The sequence below is a fragment of the Poecilia reticulata genome, chromosome 2, assembly GCF_904066995.2.
Source record: "Poecilia reticulata chromosome 2, P_reticulata-male-v2, whole genome shotgun sequence".
NCBI classification, from domain to species: Eukaryota; Metazoa; Chordata; class Actinopteri; order Cyprinodontiformes; family Poeciliidae; genus Poecilia; species Poecilia reticulata.
In genome coordinates this window covers 32,555,481-32,581,150 of record NC_088831.1, presented here as the reverse complement: position 1 = coordinate 32,581,150, position 25,670 = coordinate 32,555,481, and the positions used below count along the sequence as shown (strand labels likewise).

General features: G+C 37.4%; 2 protein-coding genes across 2 annotated transcripts in view; one reads left to right on the top strand and one right to left on the bottom strand.

Annotated features, from left to right (window-relative positions):
* The window catches only part of LOC103461116 (coiled-coil domain-containing protein 148-like), a 32,091-nt gene that overhangs the window by 6,180 nt on the left and 241 nt on the right, over nt 1–25,670 (bottom strand). The window contains exons 2-10 of the mRNA XM_081603923.1: nt 24,336–24,413; nt 23,810–23,931; nt 19,517–19,620; nt 17,980–18,071; nt 17,695–17,846; nt 14,527–14,622; nt 13,302–13,483; nt 12,819–12,957; nt 7,485–7,691 (exon numbers count right to left, since the gene is read on the bottom strand). Coding sequence (XP_081460049.1) covers nt 7,485–7,691; nt 12,819–12,957; nt 13,302–13,483; nt 14,527–14,622; nt 17,695–17,846; nt 17,980–18,071; nt 19,517–19,620; nt 23,810–23,931; nt 24,336–24,399 — 1,158 coding nt within the window. The 5' untranslated portion in view covers nt 24,400–24,413. The remainder of the gene's footprint in view (nt 1–7,484; nt 7,692–12,818; nt 12,958–13,301; nt 13,484–14,526; nt 14,623–17,694; nt 17,847–17,979; nt 18,072–19,516; nt 19,621–23,809; nt 23,932–24,335; nt 24,414–25,670) is intronic.
* The window catches only part of LOC103461688 (plakophilin-4), an 89,994-nt gene continuing 85,562 nt past the window's right edge, over nt 21,239–25,670 (top strand). Inside the window, exon 1 of the mRNA XM_081603903.1 lies at nt 21,239–21,281. The gene's annotated coding sequence lies outside the window, so the exon portion shown is untranslated. The remainder of the gene's footprint in view (nt 21,282–25,670) is intronic.

Genomic DNA, 25,670 nt, shown 5'->3' with positions numbered 1-25,670 from the left:
TTAAGACACATACATGATGAATAAATATATCTCTATATATTTTCATTTGTATTAGTGGACATTTAAAGTTGTTTTTTTTCAGTAAGTTCAGTTTGCAGAATAATTTGTATCTGAAAAATCTCGTAGATGCATCCTGTCAGAATGCATTAGTCTGACTTATTGTTTAGGCAGAGATGAAGTGGCATTTTAAGGAACGCGAACATGTGGGGGGGCTGGAGGGGAGAAATACCATTATGTACAGTAATTTGTCACTGGAATCTCGCTTTCTGTGAATTTAAATAGAAATGGGACTCCATCCTTTTCCATGGCAGCACAAGAAAGACTGAAGAGATGTCAAAATGACAAAAGAATGATAGTGTTTTTATCTAAGCTCTGCAGCATGCTGAAAGCCTTTGTTAGCATAACTGTTCGCTTAAATATTTTCTGTCAGTGGGCGGTGCAAAAGCTGTCAGTTCTTCTGCAGGCCATTTAGTGACAAATCATTAATATATACAGTGTGCTGTGCAAAAGTCTTGAATCATCCCTTATTTATTTACATTTTGTCTCCAAAGTGGCATTTTGCGACATGTTTCAGAAGCCGCTGTCAAAGTTTTTCTTTGGACTTTGATTGTTTTTTCATCTGTTTTTTAGGCCAATAGTTGATCATTTTTAGAGAAATGCTTTTTTTTTTTGGCTGTTTATTTATAAGCATATTTATTTCCATAATCATTCTACGAACTCGTGCAGAATGCCGTCTCTGAACACGCAGCACGTTGGTCCTTGAAGTAGACGGGCTGCAGCAGCCAGCAGAAGACCAAACTGTGTCTCATATGAGAACAAGAAACTGAGGCAACGGTTGCTAAGATTGAACAATAGCAAAATATTGCCTGGTCTAATGTGTCTTTATTTCAGCCGAATCAGTCGGATGGTACGGTCAGTCTTTGGGTAAACAACATGAAAGCGTTTAAATGTTGCTTCTGGCCATTATCATCTCTTTATAACTACACCATTCCCACCGTTTGATAACTACTTCCTTCTGGATACTTCACCATGTCACCAAAGTCAGATCATCTCAGTTGACTAGAAAAGCACTAATTAATAGTTTAATCATTTTTTTATCGTTACTACAACAGTACCACAAAATATTGTGATAAAACTTTAACTTTGTGTCGCCTCTATAAATCATGCTTCTTGAACATGAGCGTGAATTCACTGTTCTGTAACGTTCTCCATATCAGGTCACCAACAGAGCGCCTTCGGAATGTGAGAAATTCACTTCATGGACGTGCCGTCAACAAATCAACTAAGTGAGGCTATCTTTACAACGCCAGGACCAAAATCTCAGCTACCGACACCTTCTGAGTAAAATTCTGAATTATAAGAAAGTGAAGAATTAAGGAAGTTCTGTAGACAAACGGGAATCTACCCCAGGGCATAGCAAACGGGACACAACAGAACACAGTTCACATGTAAGACTGCTTTCCTGAGCAGTATAATGAAACACGAGGCTATGCAATTCTTTAGAGTACTTGAAATAATGTCAGTCTCCAAAATGAGAAAAAGACGAAAGCTTTTTGCTGTAATATGCAATAAGAGTTTCACAGCTGGCCCTATCAGAGTTTTTTTCTAATGTCCATAACAGAGGAAATTATACACATATGAGCAATTAACTCCTCAGAGAGTTGTCAGCTGAAGCACTGTGGCCCACGCGCTGTCTCCGCGACTGAGACTTTTCCAACAATGTACTTAATAGTCACTGACAGGGGATCTGCTAACACTTTTGCCTAGAGAATACCCCGATTAACTGGGGAAGGGCACAATAATAGATAATCCGGCCATAATTTAATCCATGACAGCGTCGTTTGTTTTGCAAAGTACTCTGAAGGCAAATGAGATCTTGTTATAAAAACTCTTGTTTGATGAAAAATTTCCCCCCCGCCCCACATCCGACAGTTGAGTCTTTTGTCCTGCTGGCCCACTCATCTCTTCTCCCACCTGAGCCTGTTGCAGCAATCTGTCATCCCTCCAGGCTTAATCCACTCGTGTGGAAAAACACAATCACACAATCAAAGATGCCTGGGGGCGAAATATAAGCGGGAGGTAAAATGAAAGCAAGGACATAATAAAAGGCTGGAATGAGGGAATGAGGAGTAACACCAAGAACAATACCAGCTAATTACAGCAGCCAGAATAGCCCAGAACAAACGCCTGATGAGATGAAACGACGAGTCTGGCATTTGGTGATAAAAAAGAAATGAAATGAGCTGCGTCTCAGGCGTGGAATTTTAACTCATTATAGTATTTATCCATTTCGCCTTACCTCTGCCAATGCATGATTTATAGGTGCGGACAAAGGTTATATTATCGCTCATCGCAGATGAGGTTTATGATATCGTTTACAAATCTGGCAGGTCATTTTGTTTTTGGTTTTTTGATTCTCAAGAGAATCATTTTTGATTTTGTGTGACAAGGAGTAAAGAAATCAATTACCCCTAATTTTCTCCCTGGACATTTTTTACCTGTCCTTTGTAAAGATGAGGTAGCTTTGCTCTCTAAAATAAGGTCAGAACCAGTCTGTCAATGTCTGAGTAAAAATTGTTTTTATGAGCTGAGGATGGAAGAAAAATACAGGGAATTCTGAGCATTTCTGAATAAGACATAAATTAACCACCAGGTATGAACAAAATGTGGATTTTAGAAGATTTGCTAAAAAAAAAAAAAAAGAGCACTATTAAACGTAAAGTATTGAAGTCAAGAAAGAGAAACACCACACAGTTTCTACAGATCACCCAGACTCTGTGGTCCAATCTCCCATTCTATCCTCCTTAGATCACTGAAATATATTTTTATGAAGAAAATCACCCCTCGGGTTTTCAAGGTCTGGGAACAGATGATTAGAGAAAGCTGGTTCTGTGTCTGGTGATCAGATAATGTGTCAATTTGGCCGTTTGTGTTGGATCATTATTCTGCTTAAACAACTAACGAAGATCCATTTCCAGTTTATTGAGCAATTCCAACAGGGATTTTAGGTTAAATATCATGATCTTACACATAATTCATAATGTCCTCCAGAGCAAAGTTGACTCCCACAACCTTTGGAAAAACAAGCCCACAGCATCACAGATCCTCCACCATACTCAATACAGGTAATCAATGATGGTTTTTCTCATTCTCCTTGGTTTGATGCTAAACCAACCGAACGTGTTTGCTGAAAAAAACCCCAACCAAATGATAAAAAAGCTTTCAGAACAAAAGCAGCAACTTTCTGACACCCTCTTGTTAATACTGCATAGACCAGCCAACAATGGTTTGGACTGTGCTGCACCCACCTTGGCAGGAGGAGAGCTCAGTGATGACATTTGTTGAACTTTGACCACAGTGCGTTGTGACGCACACTCAGTACTGCAAACAGCCTTACTACATCAGCTGGACCAACCGTCTGCCGGTCAGAGGGGTAGCCAGACACTCCCGCTGCCCCCGCAGCCACAAACTGCTTTTCGATGCAAAATGATGTCTCTAAGCTTGTCTGAACCGTAGTGAAAGGAGACTAAAACTGAACATTTCATCATTTACATTCTCACATTGTGAAAAGTCAACAGAAGCTTTATCCAGACAATGACGGCATGGTTGTTATTAAAATCTATGGCAGTCTTTATGTGACTTAATATTGCACGATCTCTATGTCTGCTTACATTATAAAAAAGCCACCTAAGAAAACTTAAACTGCTTGAAAGTATCGTCTCCGCCAAGGTCTAGACATTAAATGTTAAATGTTCTGTGTTGATCTTGGATTTATGCTTGTTGCAGTGCAGCTTACAGATCAGTTGTAGGTTTTTGAAATGAAAAGTTTATGGCCCATAGCATTTTCCAATAGTTAAATAAAAAAGGGATACGTTTTACCTCACTGGGGATAATAGCCGCTAAGAACGGAGATGCCCCTTTGAAATGTTTTAGGCCACTAAAATCTTTCTTTTCCAACTAGTCTTTGTTTTGTTGTGTGATTCCCTGATAACACGTAGATCTCCATAACAACATTTCAAATTGTATGACATGTTGACTCATGACTCTGACTACAACTGGTCTCTGACATATGGTATGGGTTGAGTTCATCAAATAAATTTAAATTTTCACTTTGAAACTTCCTACATTGCCTTTATTAGGTGTTGTAAATACTTGCTCGTTTGGATTTTTCTGGATGTATTGCTTTGGTTGTGTTTGCCGTTTGTCTTCCAAGATGCCTGGTGGGTACTTTTTGTGACGCCATTGCAGACACCCTATAAGTACAGGATACCTACAGAATTCCTCAAGACCCAGAAGAAGAAGCCAGTGATTGTGGGGAAAAAGAGCTTCTTCATCAGTTCTACACTTGCTCTCTGGATCACAGCTTCTCATCATAAATTTCTTTTGCTTGCCGTTTCTCTTCCCCTCTGTCTCACTGGCACAGTTGGTCACATCACAGCTTTGCACAGGGAAACAGAAAATTGTGGATTGCGAATTAAATGTTCACAGAAGCTCTGTGAACATTTCGCAAATTTAAGCCCTTTTAGGAACAGTGCTTGAATTATTTGTTTTTATTAAAGGGATGGTTAGGGGTGCCTGTAATTGTGTTTATGGGGATCTCGTTGAAAACAGTTATTTTCTTATAAGATCTTTGACGTGCTGAATAGATGTACTAAACATTTTAACTTTAGATCATACCATTATGTCTTTTCACGCATCTTTACCAGGAATGCTTTTTTCAGGTCTCTTATTGTGAAAACTGTTTTGTCATCAAGATCTTTAATGCTGCATCTTAATTTTCTTTGTTCACTGCTAAATCCTGGCCTGTGTTTGCTGTTCGTGTTCCTTACGCCCCACCTTGTTTGGCCCTCTCTCTGCCACTCCTTCTTCTCTGCTCTGAACTTTGAGCTACTAGCTCGTTTCTCTCTTTATTAACAGTTTAATTTGTTTGTTTATCTCCTCCCAGCTGCCTGCTCAGACCTGCTCTTGAGTCCTTTTTCAACAATGGAAATACACCCGCCGGAGGGGTGGGGGAAACCAAGGCGTTAAAGATGCAGTTGCAGTAGAAAGGCGAATCCATCTTGTCTCTCTGCTGTGTCACTGCGCTGTGATGATAACAGCAAGCAAAAATAATGACCGGATGCAAACGTGCATCAGTCTGAGTCTCAGTGTAAGATGACTTCTGTGCATAACAAAATCATTTTGCTGACTCAGAGATCACTGTCGACAAAAGTTAATAAAAAGCAGCTTTTTTTTTTTTTTTTTACGTGAGTGACCCGCATCAAATCTATGCAAATGTTTGCTTTTATTGAAATTACTGGAATTTCTAGTCTCTTATTGTTGTCAGGGACACCGTTTGAAGTTACCAAGAGGAAGCATTGTTGTGATGCTACTCAGCTACAGTCAGATGTTTTGATGTTCAAGTCAGAACTGAATATAAAGAGAAAAATGTCCTTGATAAGGACACCATGTGCAAACAGAATGCAAAAGCCCAGTTCTTCTGTATCACTAATTCTATAAAAGGTAGAAATCCCATCTACTTTATTGCATCTACTCTTAGTCAAACACTAAATCTGCAATATTCAGAAGATAAGAAGTAATTTAAGCTTCAAGGAATTTAAAAGTAAACCAATATTTAAGTTTTCTACTGATCAGTAAAAGAATCTTCTAACTTAATGTTTCAAATCACTTGCTGCACTATCGCCTCTGCTTTGAAACCCAAGAAGCAGCAAATGTTTTTTTTCTTTAAATAACTAAAAGGTTTTAGGTTCTTTATTGTGACCGACTGTGGTAACTTCAGGTAATAGATTTGTGCTTGGGTTCCTGCCTCTGTGTGCAGTTTGATTTGTTTTCTTATCTCAGTTTTGGGCTTCTTCCCTTTTGATTTGTAGATCCTTTTCTGTCCAGTTCAGCTCCCTGTTTGGTCTCAATGTTAAGCTGTACACACACTGTGTGATTTGTGGCCTATTTTCCAGTCTATCTGTCTATAATATATGTTTTATTTCGTACCATACATCTGTGTAAAGATGAGTTTCTTAATACCACATTAAATTACATCCAGGGGTACGAACAAGGACTTATTAACATGCATGACGTAATTATTACTAGTTCTTTATCACATTACTAGTTATGTGACACATTATATCACATAATATATCTTGGTTCTTTTCCACAATTAAAAAGAAAATGAACGAATGCAAACCTTCCGAGTATTTCAGATTGCTTTCTATGAAATATATACACTTCTAACAATAATGACGCTGATTTATGAAAAACTAAAATCCTTCAGTTTTGAAAAAGCTTTTCATCCTGAAGGTTAAGATTGCAGCTTTCATTTGAAAAGCAATCACTTTTCTGTCAGAATGGTTTAAAATGTTATTCTTTTTCTTTCTGTGGTCATTTAGTATTATAGTGAACCAAAATGTAAAAGAGAAGAAGTTGGAAACCTAATAGCTGACATGCTATCTAGATGGGCTTTTAAGAGTTTAAAAACAACTAATTACAATGACATACAGTGACTTGTTAAAATATCTATATGCCCCTTAAACTCTATCAAATTTGTCACTTAACACAAACTTCAGTGTAATTTTATCTGATAGCACAACACAAAGAAGTCAGTTAATCAGTAAGTAAAGTTAATCTTTTTATGATTTAGTGTGAATACAGCTTTTCTATGAAGGCCTGAAATGGTTGTTACAAAATATTGGTGATAGAAATAGCATCATACGGTGACGTGCGGTGGCAGCATCATGGGCGTAGTGAATTACATATTAAGGTTTGTGATCGTTGCAACATTTCTATTAAAGATGCTGATTAAAATGTTGTTTTATGAGAAGAAAACTAAATATAGTGTTAAATGCCTCCAACATACAGCCATGGAATAAGTGTGAAGAGGAAGCGTAAACCCTGCAGATGTCAAATTTTAAACTTTGTGCATCCAAACCTGCTGTACACAAACAACTAATCTGATGATACTTGACTAAATGAGCCTCAGTCATGCTGGCTCAACCCAGCTCATGTCAGAGTGTCCTATCCAAACAGTCACCAGAGAAAAGCACCATTCAAAAAAAAAAAAAAAAAAAAAAAAAACATGGGGAAAGTAAACTGAATTTATACAGCACAACATCTGCAGCATATGGATTTGTTGTGTCAGTGTGTAACTAGAACCCCTCGGAGACAGCAGCATCATGTTCGGCAGACCATCCTTATTAGCTTGTTTGCATTCACAGTCGATCCCAAGCGGCAGCTAAAGCAAGAGATGCTGTCAGGCAGCCCTGCATTATATACAGCCTCATCAACAGATATACGATGCACAAGCAGGCAGTCGAACAAGGCTCCCTTCACGATCTCTTTCACGCCTCATACCATCACATCGACACTTACAAAGGATATGTCATGTGCATAATCCTTTAAGCGTTGCGATAAATAATCTTCATCGTATCCACACTAACAGATGTGTGCTAATCACAGGGCGACCAAGAGGTGAAAGTAAAAGAGACACCAACTTTCTCTCTGAGATGCAGGCAGATGTCCTGCTGATGCTGGCGGTCTCTGTGGTGCTCCAGCTCCTCCTGGTGGGCGTGTTTCGCCTCCTGCAGCGTGTCCAGGGCCCTGTCCAGGAGCTCATGCATGTCTCGCTGCCACTGGTGGGTCACGACTCTTATTTGTTTCTGGATGAATCGATGCATGTCGCAGCTACGTCCGTGTTGCAACTGAGATCAAAAGAAGGAAAACTGATATGAGACCTTTTCTAAACGTGTTCATGTTTAAACTTTATCTGTGCCATGGACATGTGTGTTTTTGTCACATGTAAACGTTTTCAGATCATCCACCTAAATAAATGCAAAAAAACAATTTTCAAATTCATTCATTTATTTAGATAACCTATTCATAACAGGTTATGTTAAAAAAAAAAAAAGTATTCACCCTCTGGTTCTGCTCCCACCTGTTTGGAATAACAATATTTAAAGGTTGTTGTACTTTCCCATCACTATGAAGGAATTTTGGACTTCACCTAGGCCACCCCAAAACCTTCACTTCACGTTTTGCAGCCAGAGAGGTGTTTTTTCTTGTGTACTTTAGATAATTTCCTGCTGCACTTGAACACAACAGGTTGACAAACTGGTTGGATGTTCTGTGCCAGACCTTCCATCAATCAAATGGTCCAAATCCTTAAGCAGCAATGCTGTTCTACACAATTGATATTTTAAAGTATTGAGCACAGAGTCACTTTTAATTGTGTCGTAATTACATTTATTGTGTGTTTTTGGAAAGAATACTGACCCTCTTCACTGTAACTAAATCCACCTGATGGTATAAAGGCGATTGGTTTGATTGAATGACCCCAATGTTTGACTGTATGATGCTTTTGTTTTTTTAAATATAAATACTGTCGAGCTTTACACCAGATGCATCTCTATTCCAGAGAATGCTTTATTAAAGAAATTGGGGATCATCAGGAAGTTTTTTCATGACAAGGGACTAGAGTCCTTTTTTTGTTTTTAATAAAAAAGCTCTCCCAATTTTGTCCAGTGTCCTGTCGTTGAATCATGAATGCTGACATTATACCGCAGTAAATGAAGCCTGGAGTATTTTAGACGTTGTTCCAGGCTTAAATCTGTTTTTGAATTTCTTTAGATTTTGTCATGACACGTGTCTTTCTGTGAGCTTTTAGCCAACCTCATGTTGCCAGACATGTTCTATCTAAACAGCAGGAGAAATTTAAGAGAGTTTAGTTACTCTATTAATTTAAGGGGGGGAATGTTTGGTTTAGATCATTTTACACAGGTTATCTTTGTCCAATATGAAAAATGTCTGGATAATCTAAAGCAAAGGTAACACAAAAAAAGAGGAAACAAGAAGAGAGCAAATAACATGGGAGAACACAAGGAGTATTCTTATATGATATATGATTTTTTAAAATAATGCTGAAGAAGACGATAAAAATTGAGTCAGTGCAGCCAAATCCTACTTGTTCTGCATTATGCACCAAATTTATGACGCGTTGCAAGAATTTCACAAACATTCTTGCGTGACACACTGTCTACACTAAAGGCAGCATTACTACAGGGACATCTTTGTGCCAGATCTAGCTCTGCAGGGGTATGAGACCATCCCTCTCTCCTGGCTGTGAAATGTTCTGAAGGAAAACAGTTCTTTTCGGTGTGAGGACTGCCCGTAGCTATTCATCATTGTGTCAGCACACTCAGAGGCTGCACCACTTGGCTGCCTCATTGGAACAGAGGGAATGATATTCATCTATGGACTAATAGCAGCTAACTGACGGTGTGAAGGCATTAGACGGCTGACTGGTTTTATTGAAAATGAGTGAGCTGACAGACCCGCCGTTGCAACAGAAGTGGCAGGATTAGTCAAGCGAATCTTGTTTATTAATGTGCAAGTTTCAGAGATCCACCTTTTTATTCTTCATTCTTGCCCTCTCCTTCACCATACCTGTTTTAACCCGTGTTTCTAGATGCAGTGAGCACGAAGACATAAATTAACCCAACAACACAAATTAGAATAAAGACACATGGTCTATGTGCAGCCTCTCTGTGTCTCTGCATACAGGTTGTCTACCGAGGTCAGTTATGGCATAAGGATGCATCGAGCTGTACGGAGCCTTCTCTACACACTTGAAGTGTGGCAACACTTTGCTTCAGTGATCCACGTTTCATCTGTGAGAGTCTGCTGCACCCTCGATGTCTTAGTTGTCCAGAAAACAGAAAGAATGAGAGAACAGAATCCAAAAATATATATAGAAGCACAAAGTGCCTCGTCAAAGTTTTCCGTGGACATTCTCTTTCAGCTGATAAACTGAACATAATTTATTAGGATTTTATGTAATACAAAGAATTGATTTATGTGACACAAAGAGGCGCATAATAGTGAGGAGAAAAGAGAATCGCACATGGTTTTAACTTTTTTTTTTTTTTTACAAATATACAAGACTTGCATTTATGATTACTCCTTTTATACTAATACCCTAGACCTTCTGTCAGAAGACACCCAAGCGTTATTTAAAAAAACTCACCTGTGAAGGTCTTAGATGTTTAATTGAGTAATCAGAGAACAAACAGCATATAAAACAATATTCAAAGTTTAAATAGTGCCCCAAGCGCTGTTAAATCCATCATATAAAGATGATGGATTCATAGGACATATATTCCCATAAACCGATGGGAATATATGGATTGTGTATTCCTAAACTGACAGGCTGGGCAAGAGTTAACCAGAAAAGCAACCAAGAGGCCCATGTTAACTCTGGAAGAGCTACAAAGAGCTACAGCTGAGATGGGAGAATCTCAACCATAATGTGCCATGTACCTTAAAAAATATGCACTTTATGGGAAATTGGAAAATTACAAAGCCATTAATGATCCAGTTAGCTGCTGTGGGAAACAGCAAAAATGAGAAGGGCTTCGACTGGGCCTCTCCAGAACATCCACCTTTTTTTCTGCATAGCCATTCTGTGTAGATTTAGCTGGATGTTTTACATTGTTTCACTGGGGGGAGGAAAAAAGTCTCTCCAAAGCCATAGTTTTTGTGCCGACAGAAACAAATTGTCTTCCAGGATTCTGTTCCAGTAGTAAGCTGTGGTGGAAACACATTTATTACCTTCTGCCTAACTTGGTCGATCACAGAAAGTCTGATAAAATTTTGCATATGACACCTTATGATATGAAAGACAATGAAATACCCCATCCAGCAGAGGGAGTTCTTGACAAAGTGAGCCTGAGTCAAATCACCTGACAATAAAACCTCAGAGATTGGTTCAACCTTAGGTCAGCAATACACTCGCAAAATGCAAATCTTCATCATGTGCTATGTATTATACATAAACTGCGGGTTTTTCTAAAGATTGACATTTTTTTCCATTTTTTACTTATTAAAGCCTGCTTCAATGTTCTCTACAACTTTGTCTCTGAACGGTCTGCTGCGTTCCTTGGTCTTCATGATGGTGTTTGTTTACCAATGTTCACAGTAGAAGTTCGAGGGGTGTGAATAGTTTTGCAAGCCGTTGTTTATTGAACATAGCCAAACACACTCATAGAACTAAACAATCACCTGTAGAGGTTTATGGATACTGATCTATTCATTTTCTCCCCAATGTCAGAAAAAAGTCTTTCTAAATTACATAAATTAAAGGCTTTTTTTTTTTAAAAAAAGAACCCTGATACCACACTATCATCAATACATATAATCAGAGGGGTTTCACAAAATCAATCTATGCCCACACTGATTAGCAAACCAGTTTAATTATGACTAATAGCTGAATTAGGTGGAGTCAGAGCTGGAAAGTGCAGAGCGCAGTGAAAGACATGTCTCCTCCCTTCTCGCAACACCCCCGAGGCTGAATGATCACAGCTCTAAATGCGGTACCCAGCTGGAACTGATATGACGACAGGTCTCTGGGTGCGGGCAAGGGGAGAGAGAGAGGGCCTGGCGGTTGTCATGGCGATACGAGGCGGTGGCTAGAGCCAGCCGTCCACAGTGTGTGACATGGCACATCCTGCAGCGTGCTGAGCGGATCATTGTCTAGGCTTATCTCAGTTCAGGGTGCTGAGCTACATTGATCAGGGAGACTGGGACTCACACTGGAGGGCTGCTTCTGACAGCGTGGGTCAGGATAGGGTTGAGGGAGTGGCATCTGCAAATGGCTGCATCAATATGTAAAAATTATAAATGCAGGTTATGTAACTTTTTTTATTATTATTATTTGCAACAGGATACATTAGGCACAAGACGTGGCGGCCCCTTTGTGAGGTGGAGGTGAAAGTTAAAGGTTTACTTAAAAATAAGGGAAAAACCCAAAGTGCAGGTGTGACTCCACATTAATGCACCACACAGGAATTGCATAGAAACAGACAGGTTGCAGGAGGACATGAAAAATAGCTCTCTGACTGAGATATTTTTATGCAGGAGCGTTGATTGCTGAACAAGGAGAAGGTGATTGATTAGAAACTGAGTGCAGATGTGAGGGAAGTCAAGTATCTGAAGTTGAACTGATGCTGTATTTCAGTTACCTCTGAAGTCGGAACACGGTTTGACATAACAGCCGGGTTAACGTAACTGCTAACGTAGCTGGTGAAGTCAGGCTTTCAACATAGCAAGGCTCAAGTCGGCATTGTTTACAATACCTATTGTTCTATGTTATATTTTCTATAAGCAAACACCACAGTTCATTTGTTAATTTTAGAGTTGCCGGATGCAATCTTACATGTTTCCACCACAGTTTACTACTGAAACTACCACTTTTCCAACAGGAAGTAAACTTTGGAGGGTTTTCCAGTGGATTTTTCAGACTGGGAGATGGGAAATTTCCCACTTCCGACAACAAATGGGGGAAAATGGTTGTAAGAATACACTGGAAACATGGGAAACAAGGAAGTAGAAATGTAACAATCCCAAGACACAACCCAACAGGAGAAATGATCAAGATTCACAACCAGTTGAGGAGACAAAATAGATAAGAACTAAAATATTATTCTTTATTAACACCACGAGTGGGAAATTTGAAGTTTAAAATATTGAAGAACCATAACTAGAGACCGTCTAAATAAAAATACATCTCAAGAATCATGAAAATATGAAATATGAAAAGCAAATACTGACAAATCCTAAAATAAGCACAAAAGCAATATTCCGAAGTTCATAACATCCTCACAGTTTTGCAGAGGTTGAAGAATTGGCAGAGCTGGTCAAAATGCAAATAATCCAAACTTTGGCTGAATTGAGATGAAAATCAAAATTGTATTTAAATTGAGATAATGGGATCGGATCGGAACCCAAATGAACTCGGCAGTATTCTTTAGGTAGATATTTTTAAAAAAACTAACCAGTTCGAGTCGTGTCCTGTCAGGGAACTGTCTCTGCAGCATGTCAATGCAAAGTGCTTTGTAGTTCGGAACATCATGAGTGTACAGAGACGCTGTGAACTGGAAACGTTGATGGTCGTCTGGACTCCAGTCACAGAACCTGAAACAAGTTTAACACAGAAATACCACTCCTACTTCAAACAGCACCAACACATAAATTGCAACACTGCACTAGTACAAAAAAGCTACTGTACCAGACAGTATAAAGTATTAAGCAGATTTGTATAATCAACCACCTGAGGAGAAAACCTCGTCTTAATCAGCAGCATAACATGGAGAAAAGTCACAATGTCAGTACAGACGTGCTTCACTTTATTCTGTGGAGTTCAACGAGTTCTGCATTTCCACATATTTACCAAATAAGAAGTGAACAGGATCAGAATCAGAACAGTTAGATTGATAAACCTATTTCACATCAGAAAAAAACAGTACAACTGTACCTACGTGTCATTTTCTTGCAGCTGCTTCGTCAGCCTCTGGAATTTGTCCTGGAACCTCTCTGAGAGGGACTGGAAGGCCTGGATCAGCGAGTCCTTCAGCTCTGGATAAGGGCAATCTGCATTCAAAACCTCCTCAGGAATGGTTTCTGGTCTCACCACAATATATGGAGTACCAATATAGTATTTCTGAAAAGAAAAAAAATGAAATCAACCTAATGTTATGTTCAATTACATATTTTTATGATGTCCAAGTATGTTAATGTTTGTATAGTTAGATACATTTAGCTGTATTCTTTTTTTTTAGGTTTTAAAAAAAAAGGAAAATAAGAAATTGAATATGTGCTTTCGAAAATTTTAACCCATTTGACTACTGTAACAGGAAGAATGGGTTTTTCAGATGCAAACATTCTTTTAATTAACAGTGGAAATATTCTCCAAAAATGAAATTGTAAAAAAAAAAGAAAAAAAAAAGAAGAACAGTGCCATTAATTAGCAAAATCTCTTTGATGCAGTGTAAAACTGTCATGAATGTGAAACTAAAATAATGTGTCCTGAATTACAGAACAAAGCAAAGCACTTTTTTCTCCAATCTCATTTCAAGATTAGCCCAAAAAAATTAAAATGACTACTAATTAGTAAATCCAATTTTAATAAATTTGCCTAATCATTTAAGTCTCATCACATGACTTACCTCCTTTCATCCACAAATAAACAAAATAACTAAATTGAACCTAAAATCCAACAAGAGGAGAAAAACATAAGAACTGAAATAAAACATAGTTTTAGTAACATATTGTGAAAAATGCCATTACCTGCCTTCAGTGGCCTACCTAAATCTACAGTTCTGTACAATAACAATTAATTTAGTATGTTTACAATGTTTTCCCAGATTTAATTTTCAAAGTTCCACGTTTTGCATAGTAAATACATTATTAAACTTTGAAAGGTGAATAATCATGTGGTTATAATTTATTGTTGGTCTGATGGAGTGATCAGCCCGGGCTGATGGGTCACAATCACAACAAGCTCTCTTTCACTGTAAATGTGAGCGTGTCAATTGTTGGAAAACCTTAATATTCTTTTCATACTGTTTTATATGTCCAATTCTGTCCACATTTTCAAAACTCTGAAATTTGTCAAATTTCACTTGCTGTCCAGCAAATGTAAAGTATACACAGAATGGAAAATGGCGATCAATTAAACAGCCTAACAGGCAGTAATAAACATACCTCAAAGCCAAGGTCCTTGATCTCCTGCTCTATGTCCTGGTACTCTGCATTAAGCTTTGCAATTACATCCGTTTGTTGGTCTTTCACAGAATTGATCTGGCAATTCAAGAGTGACACATAGAAAATGTTGGTGATTTATTTTTATTCATGCAGTCAATAAAAACATTGATTAGGTGCGCAACTCAATCTAATCATTAGTTTAGTAACAGTGTTTAAAAGGAGACTTCTCAGCTTAAATCATTCCACATTTAGTCCTCTACTCATTGAGAATTGGAAAAACTGATTGAACGATTCACTGATGGGACCTAATTAGTAACTGCTTGTTTTCTAAAATGATTCATACACTTATGTTCTTCGAATGGAAACAGACTCTTAGAACAGAGAGAATGAATGGGTCGTATTTTTCTGTCATGAGGGAGAAATTACAAGAAGATAATATTCATAAATTGCATTGATTTGCTCAGTTGTTTGGCCGTGGGAGGGAATACCCAAATGGTGTCGACAGCTCCGACTGTATAAATACTGAACAAATTCAAAAGTCTTAAGTGAGCTCCATGGAAGTCATCTGGCAGCCGGAAGATCCTGAGTTCAATTCCAGCTGCTTCCACATGTCAGAGTGCCCTTAACACTGAACCCCAAGTTTTCTACAGGTATATGGATAACAGAGCTATGCAAAAGAACTGGTTAATTAAAAAAACAATATTTACATTTAGTCAATTTACCATTTAGGTTAAATGCACCCATTTCTATCTGTGCCTCGCAAAAGTACTACTGAACGATAAACAACATTTTATCAAAATGTATCATTTTTCAATCAGAATTTCTTTTTAAATAATAGACTGAAAATAGTGTATCGCAGTGTATTAATAACAGGTGGTTTTCCAAATATTTTCCAAATAAAAATTATATGTATATCTGTTCAGTAAAGCCTTTTAAAGCCACTTTTCTCAGTAATTACAGCCACTAGTCTTTTGGGTTATGTCTCTTCCTGTCTTGGTTACCTATCAACCTACTCAACATTATTTGCAAAAAAGTGGAAACTCCATCAGATTGAAACGACAGCAGATGGCTACAACTGACATTTATTCTCATAAATCCTTTATCTAATTCATCACATGGTAGCTCTGGCTTTATGGTTTGTGTTGTTGCTCTGCAAGAAGGGGTTAACCATAGTTTCAAGTTTTTAGCAGTCTCTAACTGGTTATATTTTAGTATTGTCTTGTATTTAACTCTATCTTGTCATCTTACACTTACCAATTGGTCTGTTCTTCCTAAAGAAAGCATTCTCACAGCAGGGTGCTGCAACTGCCATGCTTCACTATGGAAATTATGTTATGTTTCTGTCCAGCCTGTCAGTTGCCCAGTTCAGATGGACAGTCATAAGTTGGTAGTTTGTCTTACTCGTTCCATTTTCAGAGGATAGGCAAAACAGTCTTCAATGAAATGCCCAAATATTTGAGGTATTATATAACCTTACTCCATTGTGTTCCTTCATCTTCATGATGGTGTTTGCTCACTACTGCCCTCTAATGGTCCTCTCTAATGGTGGATTTATACAGACAGGAAATTACATATAGCTGAACTTCATTGATTTGATGACTTCTGATTGCAACGGTTTGGATTTTATTAAGACATATCAGAGTAAAGACAGATCAAATATTGCTTTATTATTCTGCACTACTTTATGTTAGTCCATTAGATAAAATCCATAAAATATACTGACATTTGTAGACGCAACAAGACATCTGCAAAGACCTTTGTAAGCCATAGTCCTGATACAGGAATTTAATATGCTTCCCTTTAGCCTCTATAATTTAGGTGCATGGCCAATACCTTCTATTTATGATAACTATTTTTTTAAAATTTCATCACAGGGTACATCACTGATTAAATTTTTGTCAACTTTAATTTCACACACAGTGCCTGCAAATAGCATTCTGCCATGTTGCACGACATTACATTTAACCTTGCAAATTTCATTCATCATATAGTCATGAATGGTAATATGAGACAGAGGTACATGATTTAAAGAAACTGAACAAAGAATGACGTACATATTCATACAATAGTATTTGGTGTGTAAGTAGGAGAAGAGTTGGAGAAAGAAAATATATTAAAAAAAAATTTTATGTTTAATATCTGCTTAAAGCATGAAAATGTATTATGAAATAAGTAAAATGTTCAATATGATCACTAAGCATATCATTTGAGTGTAGAGAAATACAGATCCCATAAAAATTGTGGGGTCTGACCATTCTAAGAACTAAGGTTTCACTGGACATGCAACAGAATTAATGGATTTTGTAATTAGTAACATCCTCTTCGTATCAAAAACTGATTTTGTCCATTAAAACCAACTATACCAGGCATGTCATACACTTTCAGTCTGAAATGATTAACCAACCAATAAGGTCAAAGTGTACCGATTGTATGCTGTAAAGTATATCACTCAATTCTAATAACATTTGAAAATTTCTAGACTTTTGAATTTTCATTCTAAAAGAGTGAGAAAGAGATGCTTACTTGCATAGCAACTTTTCTTCCTTTTTTAAAAAGAAGGAGTCAAACTGGCTGCGTTTTTATGTGAGCAGTCAGCTAACAAGAGAACGGGAGCCCATGTGAACGAAACAGGTAGCAACACAAAGTCGACAATATGTCTGGTCTGAAGTGGTGTGTCTTTAAAAACCATTCCTTGCGCCTTAAGCCCGCCATTCATCTCTAGAGCCAACCACAAGCTCTTTGGACTCAAACAAAAAAATTATGACTTTAGGACTGTAAATAGCTAAAAAACAACAACAGCAACAACAACAGTTTCATGAATGGTTTCATGAGTAGTTACTCCTGTGCACAAGTTGAGTTCAGTTTGTGAAAAAGAGAGAGTCTGAACTTTGCTGGATGTATAGGACGGACAGCTTTCTACCAGCAGAATCAATATGTCTCCAAAATGCAGTGTACGGACCGGGTAAATAAATACAGCCATATAAAACCAAAAGTTGCTAAAATCAATTTTACTTTATTTAACTGATAGACAAAAATCTTTTTTCAATCTGTTAAGAAATTTTGCCATTCTGTGGTAAATACAGATATTGTAAAGCCAGTCTTTTTCAAGGTTGCTGTGACTAAACTGCAGACATCCAGTTGTATCTTCATGTCACATCTGAGACATACCTGTTGCTTTACTTGTTCCCAGTCTGACATGCAGTCATTGAGCTGCTGATCCTTCATCTTGCCCAGCCTGATGCACAGGTCATCTTTGAGCTGATACAGAGGCACAACAGTAGCTATTCTGAATGCTTTCCGTTCCCTTTCAAGAGATTGTCCTGAAAAGCAAAAATATATACCCATGAACTATATATATATATATATATATATATATATATATATATATATATATATATATATATATATATATATATTTTTTACATACAGAGAAGGATAGTTAATGTGACTTACTGTATTTCTGAAGTAAGAAGACGGCAGTGTCTGTTATATCACTTGGCTTGATCTCATTAAAAAAGTCACGGATATCGTCCTCTGCCTGCTCCCTGTTTTGCAGAAGTGAGAGAAAAAAGTCAGTTCATATCCACTAAAGACACTCAGTTCAAAATGTAGGACAAGAAAAAAAATCTCATGGCATCTACAAATATAAACCATGAGGTTTTACAAAGACACTGTGATAAAACGGGTAAAACACCCGAAATGAACATTAATTTCTTTTCTCTCAAATAAATGATAGAACAACCTCAAAAATGTCAAGTGAATCCAGCACAGAATGATTTACGAGCTACATAGCGTTCCCACACCCTTGGGTGTTTAGCCAGGTAAAGGTCAGCTGGCAATTGGCAGAGAGCAGTACCGTTAAGCTGCCATGGATAGATCCATCGATGGGCACCTTTTATAAAGCATGTATCGCTGTCTATATGACACCAGGATTTCAATTCAACATAGGGCAAGATTAAAATTGGTTTCTCCTTTTTAATTTATGTCCTTTTTGTTAATTGTGAGCAATCAAACTGCAAAGATCCTGGAATATATTACGAAGATAGGGCAAGTGGGAAAAAGACTCTTTGCTTGGATGCCAGAAAGAACGCACAAATTTTTATACAGATTTAATTTGTGGTTTGGTAATTGTTTCTGTTGGCATAATAAGAAATTCTAAAAAAAAAATGTGTTGAATTTTCCGAAATGTTCCGCGCTCCTGCTTATGACAGGGTTTGTGGAGAGATGAGGAGTTAGAAACATCCATCACACAAGAATAATGGACTTTCACTGAAGGTTTTTCAGACAGGGTGTCTTGTAGCTCTGGTACGAATTGAACTTAAACGGCCTGTGGTGGAAATTACCCACGAATGCTGGCTTTTTAGCAGCTGGCCTTAGGGGTGTTATGACTGTGTGGAAAATGGTCATGGTAACCATAGCGATTTATTTACCAGTGTTCAATGTGACAATGTAGCTTTCACAAGGTATTCTGTGTGTGTGTGTGGAGGGATGCAAGAAGTGGCATATCTAGATGGCTCATTACTGAGGCTCATAGTTGTGGATATCATTAACCTTGGTTGGCTCAGACACAGTCATCACACAGCCAAACAAGCTGCACCCCAGAGCTAACACTGCCCTTCTCACTTCACAAGGCAGGACACTTCTAGATCCTGATCACCCACGGCCCATACAGAGAAGGGCAGACAAAGTTTCCCATGAGATGACACAACTATTACCTCCCACTTCTCCTGGTCACTCCACTACCTCAATTCAACCCTTAAAACTCCATCAGGAAATCAACTTAAGCCTCTCTACCTCTTTGCCCCCATGGACATATTTTTCTTCTTCGATCTGACTTGGTTCCCTCTTTTTTTAAACAACCCCCCCCATCTTTGTCATGCAGATTTCTATGCGGGTGCAATAGGAGCTTAAGCAGAATGGTTTCTTTGTGCGAGAAGCTGATTCAGAAAACTGCAGCAGATAATGACAAGCAGTTATAGTGGGTACTTACTCAGCTTTTTGCAGCCTGGGGCATTCTCTGCTCCACACCTGCCGGTGCTGTCGTAATAAGGAGCTCTCCTTGGTTGCCTTGGCTGCACAGCACGTCTTCTGAACCTATAAAACAAGGTTTATTCCACAAGAAGGAAAGAGAGTCCTTAAAGAGGATTCTTGCTTTTAAATGTCTATAACTTATAACCTGGAGGGAAACCCCCCGCCCCAAAAAAAACACTTATTTGACCCTTGAATTCATAAAGTTTTTGAAACCGAGTTCAAAAATGAACATTTAGAATTAATGGCATTACACACAGAGCTGTGAGACAGGTGACGTTTTAATAAGAAAATGTAAGCCTTTTATATCAAAGTACAAGGACAATTTTTTCTGGAGACATTTTACTGTTGTCTTGATTAGCGTAATTGAATGTGTGAGTCTCACAAGCTGAGGTAAATCAGCTGAAACCCCCAAATAAACAGTGGAAAATTCAAATAATCAAGGAGACACATGCATGATACGCATGGAGCATGTTATTAGGAGAGGCAGAAAGACGCAACACTCTTAAATTGGTAACATTTCTTTTGCTTTTTTATCGCGGCCCGTCCTTCAGAGAACTGTTAGGGCGGACATTCTTTATTTTATTTTTGTTTTTATGCACAGACCAGTGATTCATTTAATTGTACTAAACAAAATCTCACATACAGCGTCACATACATTGGTACAGTGTGTTAGTCACAAACAGGACGTCTAAAGGATTTTGGTGCTAATTTATGGCCCGTTTGTGTGTTGGAAGGCGGCTGCTGTTTATACATAAGAAATGTGAACATGTTTAGCTGAACATCTATCCTTAATCTAACATTCATGTTAGAATAAAGCAAAAATGGTTCACACACACTTTTCCAAGCATAGACAAGTTTCTAGTATAATCCTAACTACATTTTCAAAATGTCTGACCGCAAACAAGTTCACTCTGAAAGCAGACTGCAAGATGCTAAAAAGTTTTCAAAAATCCCAAACTGTCATCATCTTGCTACTGTTAATATACACGTGTGTGCCTGTGCAACCAGAAATAGACTATGGTACACAAGTTTAGCTTGTCATGAGAGGTGGGCACTGTGGAAAGCTTTCCTCTCTGAGAAAAACATGAAGGCAGCAGAGAATGCAGACAAACAGCAGAACTTCTGAGAAGCATATCAAGGAAATATTCCGAAATCTAACTAAAAGTATCATGGTTGGGATTGCTTTTGCTGCAGCAGTACATGACCATCATAAAATCTACCATAACTTCTAGTATCAGAGGGTGCTTGAAGAATTGGACTGTGTGTAAGGTAGTTTAGGCTCAAGGATCAGAGGTGAGCAGAAAATCAGGACCAGCCAACGCTTCAGTTTCTTCCAATTACTTTTTTTTTAAATTCAGTCTTTACTCAGACTTCTCTCCCAGCATCCAAAAGCTCACTGTTTTTATACAAAATTGGCACCACACCTGTGCTTGATTGGACACAGCCACCAAGGAACAGGTCAAACAAACATTTAAACAGAGAAACACGAAAACTACAAATCAATTTACAAACTCCAACATAATGAAGTTATCTGCAAAATAAATTACATAATACAAGATAACTCAAAAGGTTATTTTTAAAGGAAAACAAACAAGCAATACACAAAAAACCCCTCTAATTGGTAAAACCCAATAAGGTAATCACTAACATCATCCAGCCATTTAACCAGGAAGTACTGGGCCAGCCCCTCCCATACTCCTGCAGATCCACCAGGACAAATGATGGTGAGTACAAAGAAAAGTAAATACACCTTGAAACAAATTCAACCCATAATCCAGAAATAATAACTTTAACCTAAACAGATAGATCCTGCAACATAATGCTAACACAAACAAACCCGGGATAGTAAGTGAAGCAAAATGGCAATGTTTGAATTAATTATTATAACCAAATATAAAAATAAGTGAATGAGAAAGAATAAGGGACAAGTGGTGAACACAAACTGAACCACTTTGTCACACTGTGCAACATGATAACCACCTCTAAATACTAGTAAATCTACAAAGGATAGACAGAAAGTCTTGAAATTGAAAGTCCTAGGCTGGATCAAAGATTAGATGTTTGTCTTTTAAAGATACTGTTGGATGATTTGAAATACCCTGTAAGAAGCGCCAAACACATAGCTGAAAGTGGTAAGTGGGGAAATCTCTCCTAGGAAGGATGTCAGATATTGACAGATGGCTACTAGAGAATCAGCTAAGGAGGATAACATCAGCTATTCATTTTAGGTAGTAAGATATTCTAACCTTTTGTTCAGCTACAAAACGCATTCTATTTTTGTTAATACAGTTTTCAGAAGTAAAAATGTGTGTGTTCTTATTTAAACGCATTTAAATAACTTTCGTTCACTAATATGAAAAACAAAATCTGATTAGACATCGATATGTGAACATTTCTTAGTGAAGAAGAGAATATTTAATGGGGTGTCAATCTAAGAATCTCATCTCACCAAAATAAAACAATCCATCAGAATGGGCCTTAATTTAGTGTATAAAATTATCTGGTAATTTTATTTTTTCTGTCATGAGTTGAGTCAACAACAATATGGCAGTCCACAGCTTGTAACAGATTCATAGTACTCCTGAAAGTCCTCTTAATACTGAGCCGTGGAATTAATGTGTATATCCAAAGCTTTCTATCCTCAGTATCAGGCTGTACTGTTTAAATCCATGACCTTCCCAACAGAGGACCTTTTTACAAGGGACACTTAAACTTTGGGGAAAAGGAAAAACATGTTACCAATAAAACAAAAGATAGTTCTGTGAGTATTTTATTTTTGTTCTAAAACAAAATATTCGGTTTGGTAGATATTAAGCAATAGCCATAACAATCACAAAGGAACACACATTGCTTTCCATTGCTACATTTGAAAAATTTACCAGTGATTGATGCTCAAATTCTGCTGAATCTTAAATACAACAAGGAAATAGATTGTGAGAGCCAGATTGACTGTCTTTCCCTGTTAGTTCATCCATCCAACTATTTTCTATGCCCACTTGGGGAAAACTGCATATCTGCAGCAAGTAATGTTGGATCCCCCTGGGGGCAGGACCAGAACCTGCTGGAGTGGTTATTTACAATATATCCTTTATGGGCTGGAAACACCTTGGAATTCCCTCAAAATAAGATGGAGAGTCCGGGATTCCCTACTGATCCTTTCCATAATTAATGGATCTTGGATAAGAAAAACACCATGGATGCTCCACTCTTTCAACCCAGTGAATTGTTTGCTAGTTCCTCCTATGTTTTGTTCAAATAATCAGGTATTGAGGCATGGAGATGCCCTTCTGGGCACCTTGGCCACTTGTCAACCATTCTGTTTACATCTTAGTGGTGAGATATTATTAGTTTGCTTTATTGAATAGGAAATATTGATAGGATTAGATAACTGTTCCTGAATATCATTGTCTTTCTATTATAACTGTGTTATAAGTAAACAGATAAATACATTTTGTCTTTTTAGTTGCTGCTTTAAAAAATGCTTTTGTTCTATTTCTTTTAACCTAACCTTGGTGCACAACAGACATCACCCCAAAGGTTTACAGTGTATTTTACTGAAAATATTTTTGTTTTTAAACACAGTTTGAATTACCCACAATGCAAAACATATTTCAACCCTGTAGCAACTCAGAATCATTCATTTACCTTCCATGTTGTCACCGAGAGAGATGCTGAAAAGGGTTTCCCTTCAGCTGTGTGACTGAATGTGAATACATAGGCCGTCTTATCTTTAATGTGCAGAAAGCCGCATTGGAACAAGTCAAAGGCATGATGCAAAAAGACTTCTGACAGCTCACCAATTAAAACAACATAGGCCTAACACCTTAATCACCACTGGCGTCACAATAACTGCTCTGCTTAGTCATACAACTAAGAACTTAAAATGGTTTCCTTTGAAACAACAAAGAATTAAATAAACATTTGCAAAAATTTTATTCTCCACTACAGTATTATTAATACACCCATTCATATTTCTGGACGGAGTGAAAGTGAAAAACAGTACTTTGTAAGTGTTTGATTCATGTAGTCAAACTATGCTATTTTGATATGTATATCAAATAGCATATCAAGTGTTATAATCACTCGTCAAACTCAGGTTTTTGTCAGCTTGTGCTCTGGTAAGGGTACAGAGTGTCTTTACAGCAATTTCCTCCTCATCTGCTGCTAAATCACAGCGTTAACAAATGTACTAGGAATTAATTTCATACTGCATTGTTTTAGGGCATGGATGATCCTGATTACCAAAATCTACCTTTTGTCCAATGAGATGGTACTCCCGACGTCTGGCATCAACAAAGGCTTGCAGCGTTTCATATTCAGCCAGTTTGTACATGGGGCTGCCAACACCGTTTTTCATTCGCAGTGTCAGTTTTTCTGCATGGATGAAAGCAAATGATATGGCTGAATTGGAATCTTTGAAACTCTTGAAAATCTCATCAGTTATTGTCTGAAGTGAAACCAACTAAGAAAATAATACAGGGGCAGACAGAGGGACTCCATCGATTGCAAACTATAATATGTATATTTCAGAAATTACCGCACAGAGTGGGTTTAGCAGACAGTAAACTCAAGCTGTCAGACATATTTTTCTAAGTGCTTCACCTGCTACTCTGGGAGGAAGGTGAAGGAACACAAAGCAACGTAGCCTCTGACAAAAACATCAAAAACATGACAGCACCTGGGGCTTTTAGCGGGTTTAGTGAGTCAGAGATATGCAAAAGTTCAGTAGGCCACTTTATCAGTAGTCGGCAATCTCGAGCCAATTCTCAGTTACTCACCTGCTTCTTGTGCCCTGTAGCTTGTTATGAATCTGGGTAGATTCCCTCCACTTATTTGGTCCATATTTAATTAGATTCCTTTACAAATAAAAAAAAGATTGTTGAATTAAAAAAAAATCATAAAGACAAAATAGGTACATTGCTCTACTGATACACAGGCAAAAACAAATAAATCAGGCTATATCTTGTTTTACAAAATCTCTGAGGAAAGTGCTTATATGGAGAATCAGGAACAGAATGATTAAGTCAAATTACTGCAACTCTGCATCACAACAAATGCAGAGTTGTGAAGACTGCAAACAACAAAGTTCACTGTAAATATATCAAAACAATGCCAGTTTTTAAAATAATCAAACACAAAGTTGCATCAACAAAATATTACACAGAATTTTTAATGAGTAAAATATAATTCTGGATTATCATTGTGATTGTAAGGGTCTCCAGAATGCATTTTCATTTTTGTTTTCAACAAATTTAAAGCAACCTCTATGATTATTGGTGTGGTGTGTAAAAGGTCAATATATATTTTTTATTGCAGTAGTGTTATTTGACATCAAAGGAGGTAAAGCCTATCTTTAAAGAGGAGCATTATTCAGTGTGAACATTTTCATAAAGTAGATTATTTGATTATTTCTGATTATTTGCTCTTTTTTTCAAAAGGTTTGTGGTACTATGCACTCCAACAAGATGCATATCACTTCCATGTCTTTTAAAAGAGAAACAAGCCTACAGTATCTCAGATCCTCCATTATACTTAAGAGTGGGCATGAGACCATAAAGTGAAGCCAAAAAGCTTAATCTTAGTCTAATTTGACCAAAGCATGCATTTCCTGTTAAAATACGGAGATTGGGTGACCCCAAAGATGCTGCTCTTTATATGTATATTTTATTAGTCTGATGTACAATTGTAATTTTAAATGTCATATTTTTATTACCTAAGATCAAAATCTTATTAACAGAAATAGATTCGAAAACATCAATCTGTGAGTAATTAATGGATATAATGTGTTTCACTTAATAAATTGGATTATTGAAATTAAGTTTTCAATATCATCTTAATTTACTGAATATGATTGTATTTTATAAACAACAGTGTCCATAATGTAGAAAACACACCATATGTTGAGATGTTAGCCACATAAACTCTTTAATAGATGGGGTTATGATATTTTGATATCTGCAATTTGTGGATAATAATAAATCAAATTTCTGTTGTATGGGAAGTTTGTTTTTTAATAATCGACAATCCTAAAAAAAAAAAAGCTACTACAGGATAAACACTTCTCGTCTGGACAGATGTCCATATCGCATCAAAATACAAATAAGCCTGGAAGT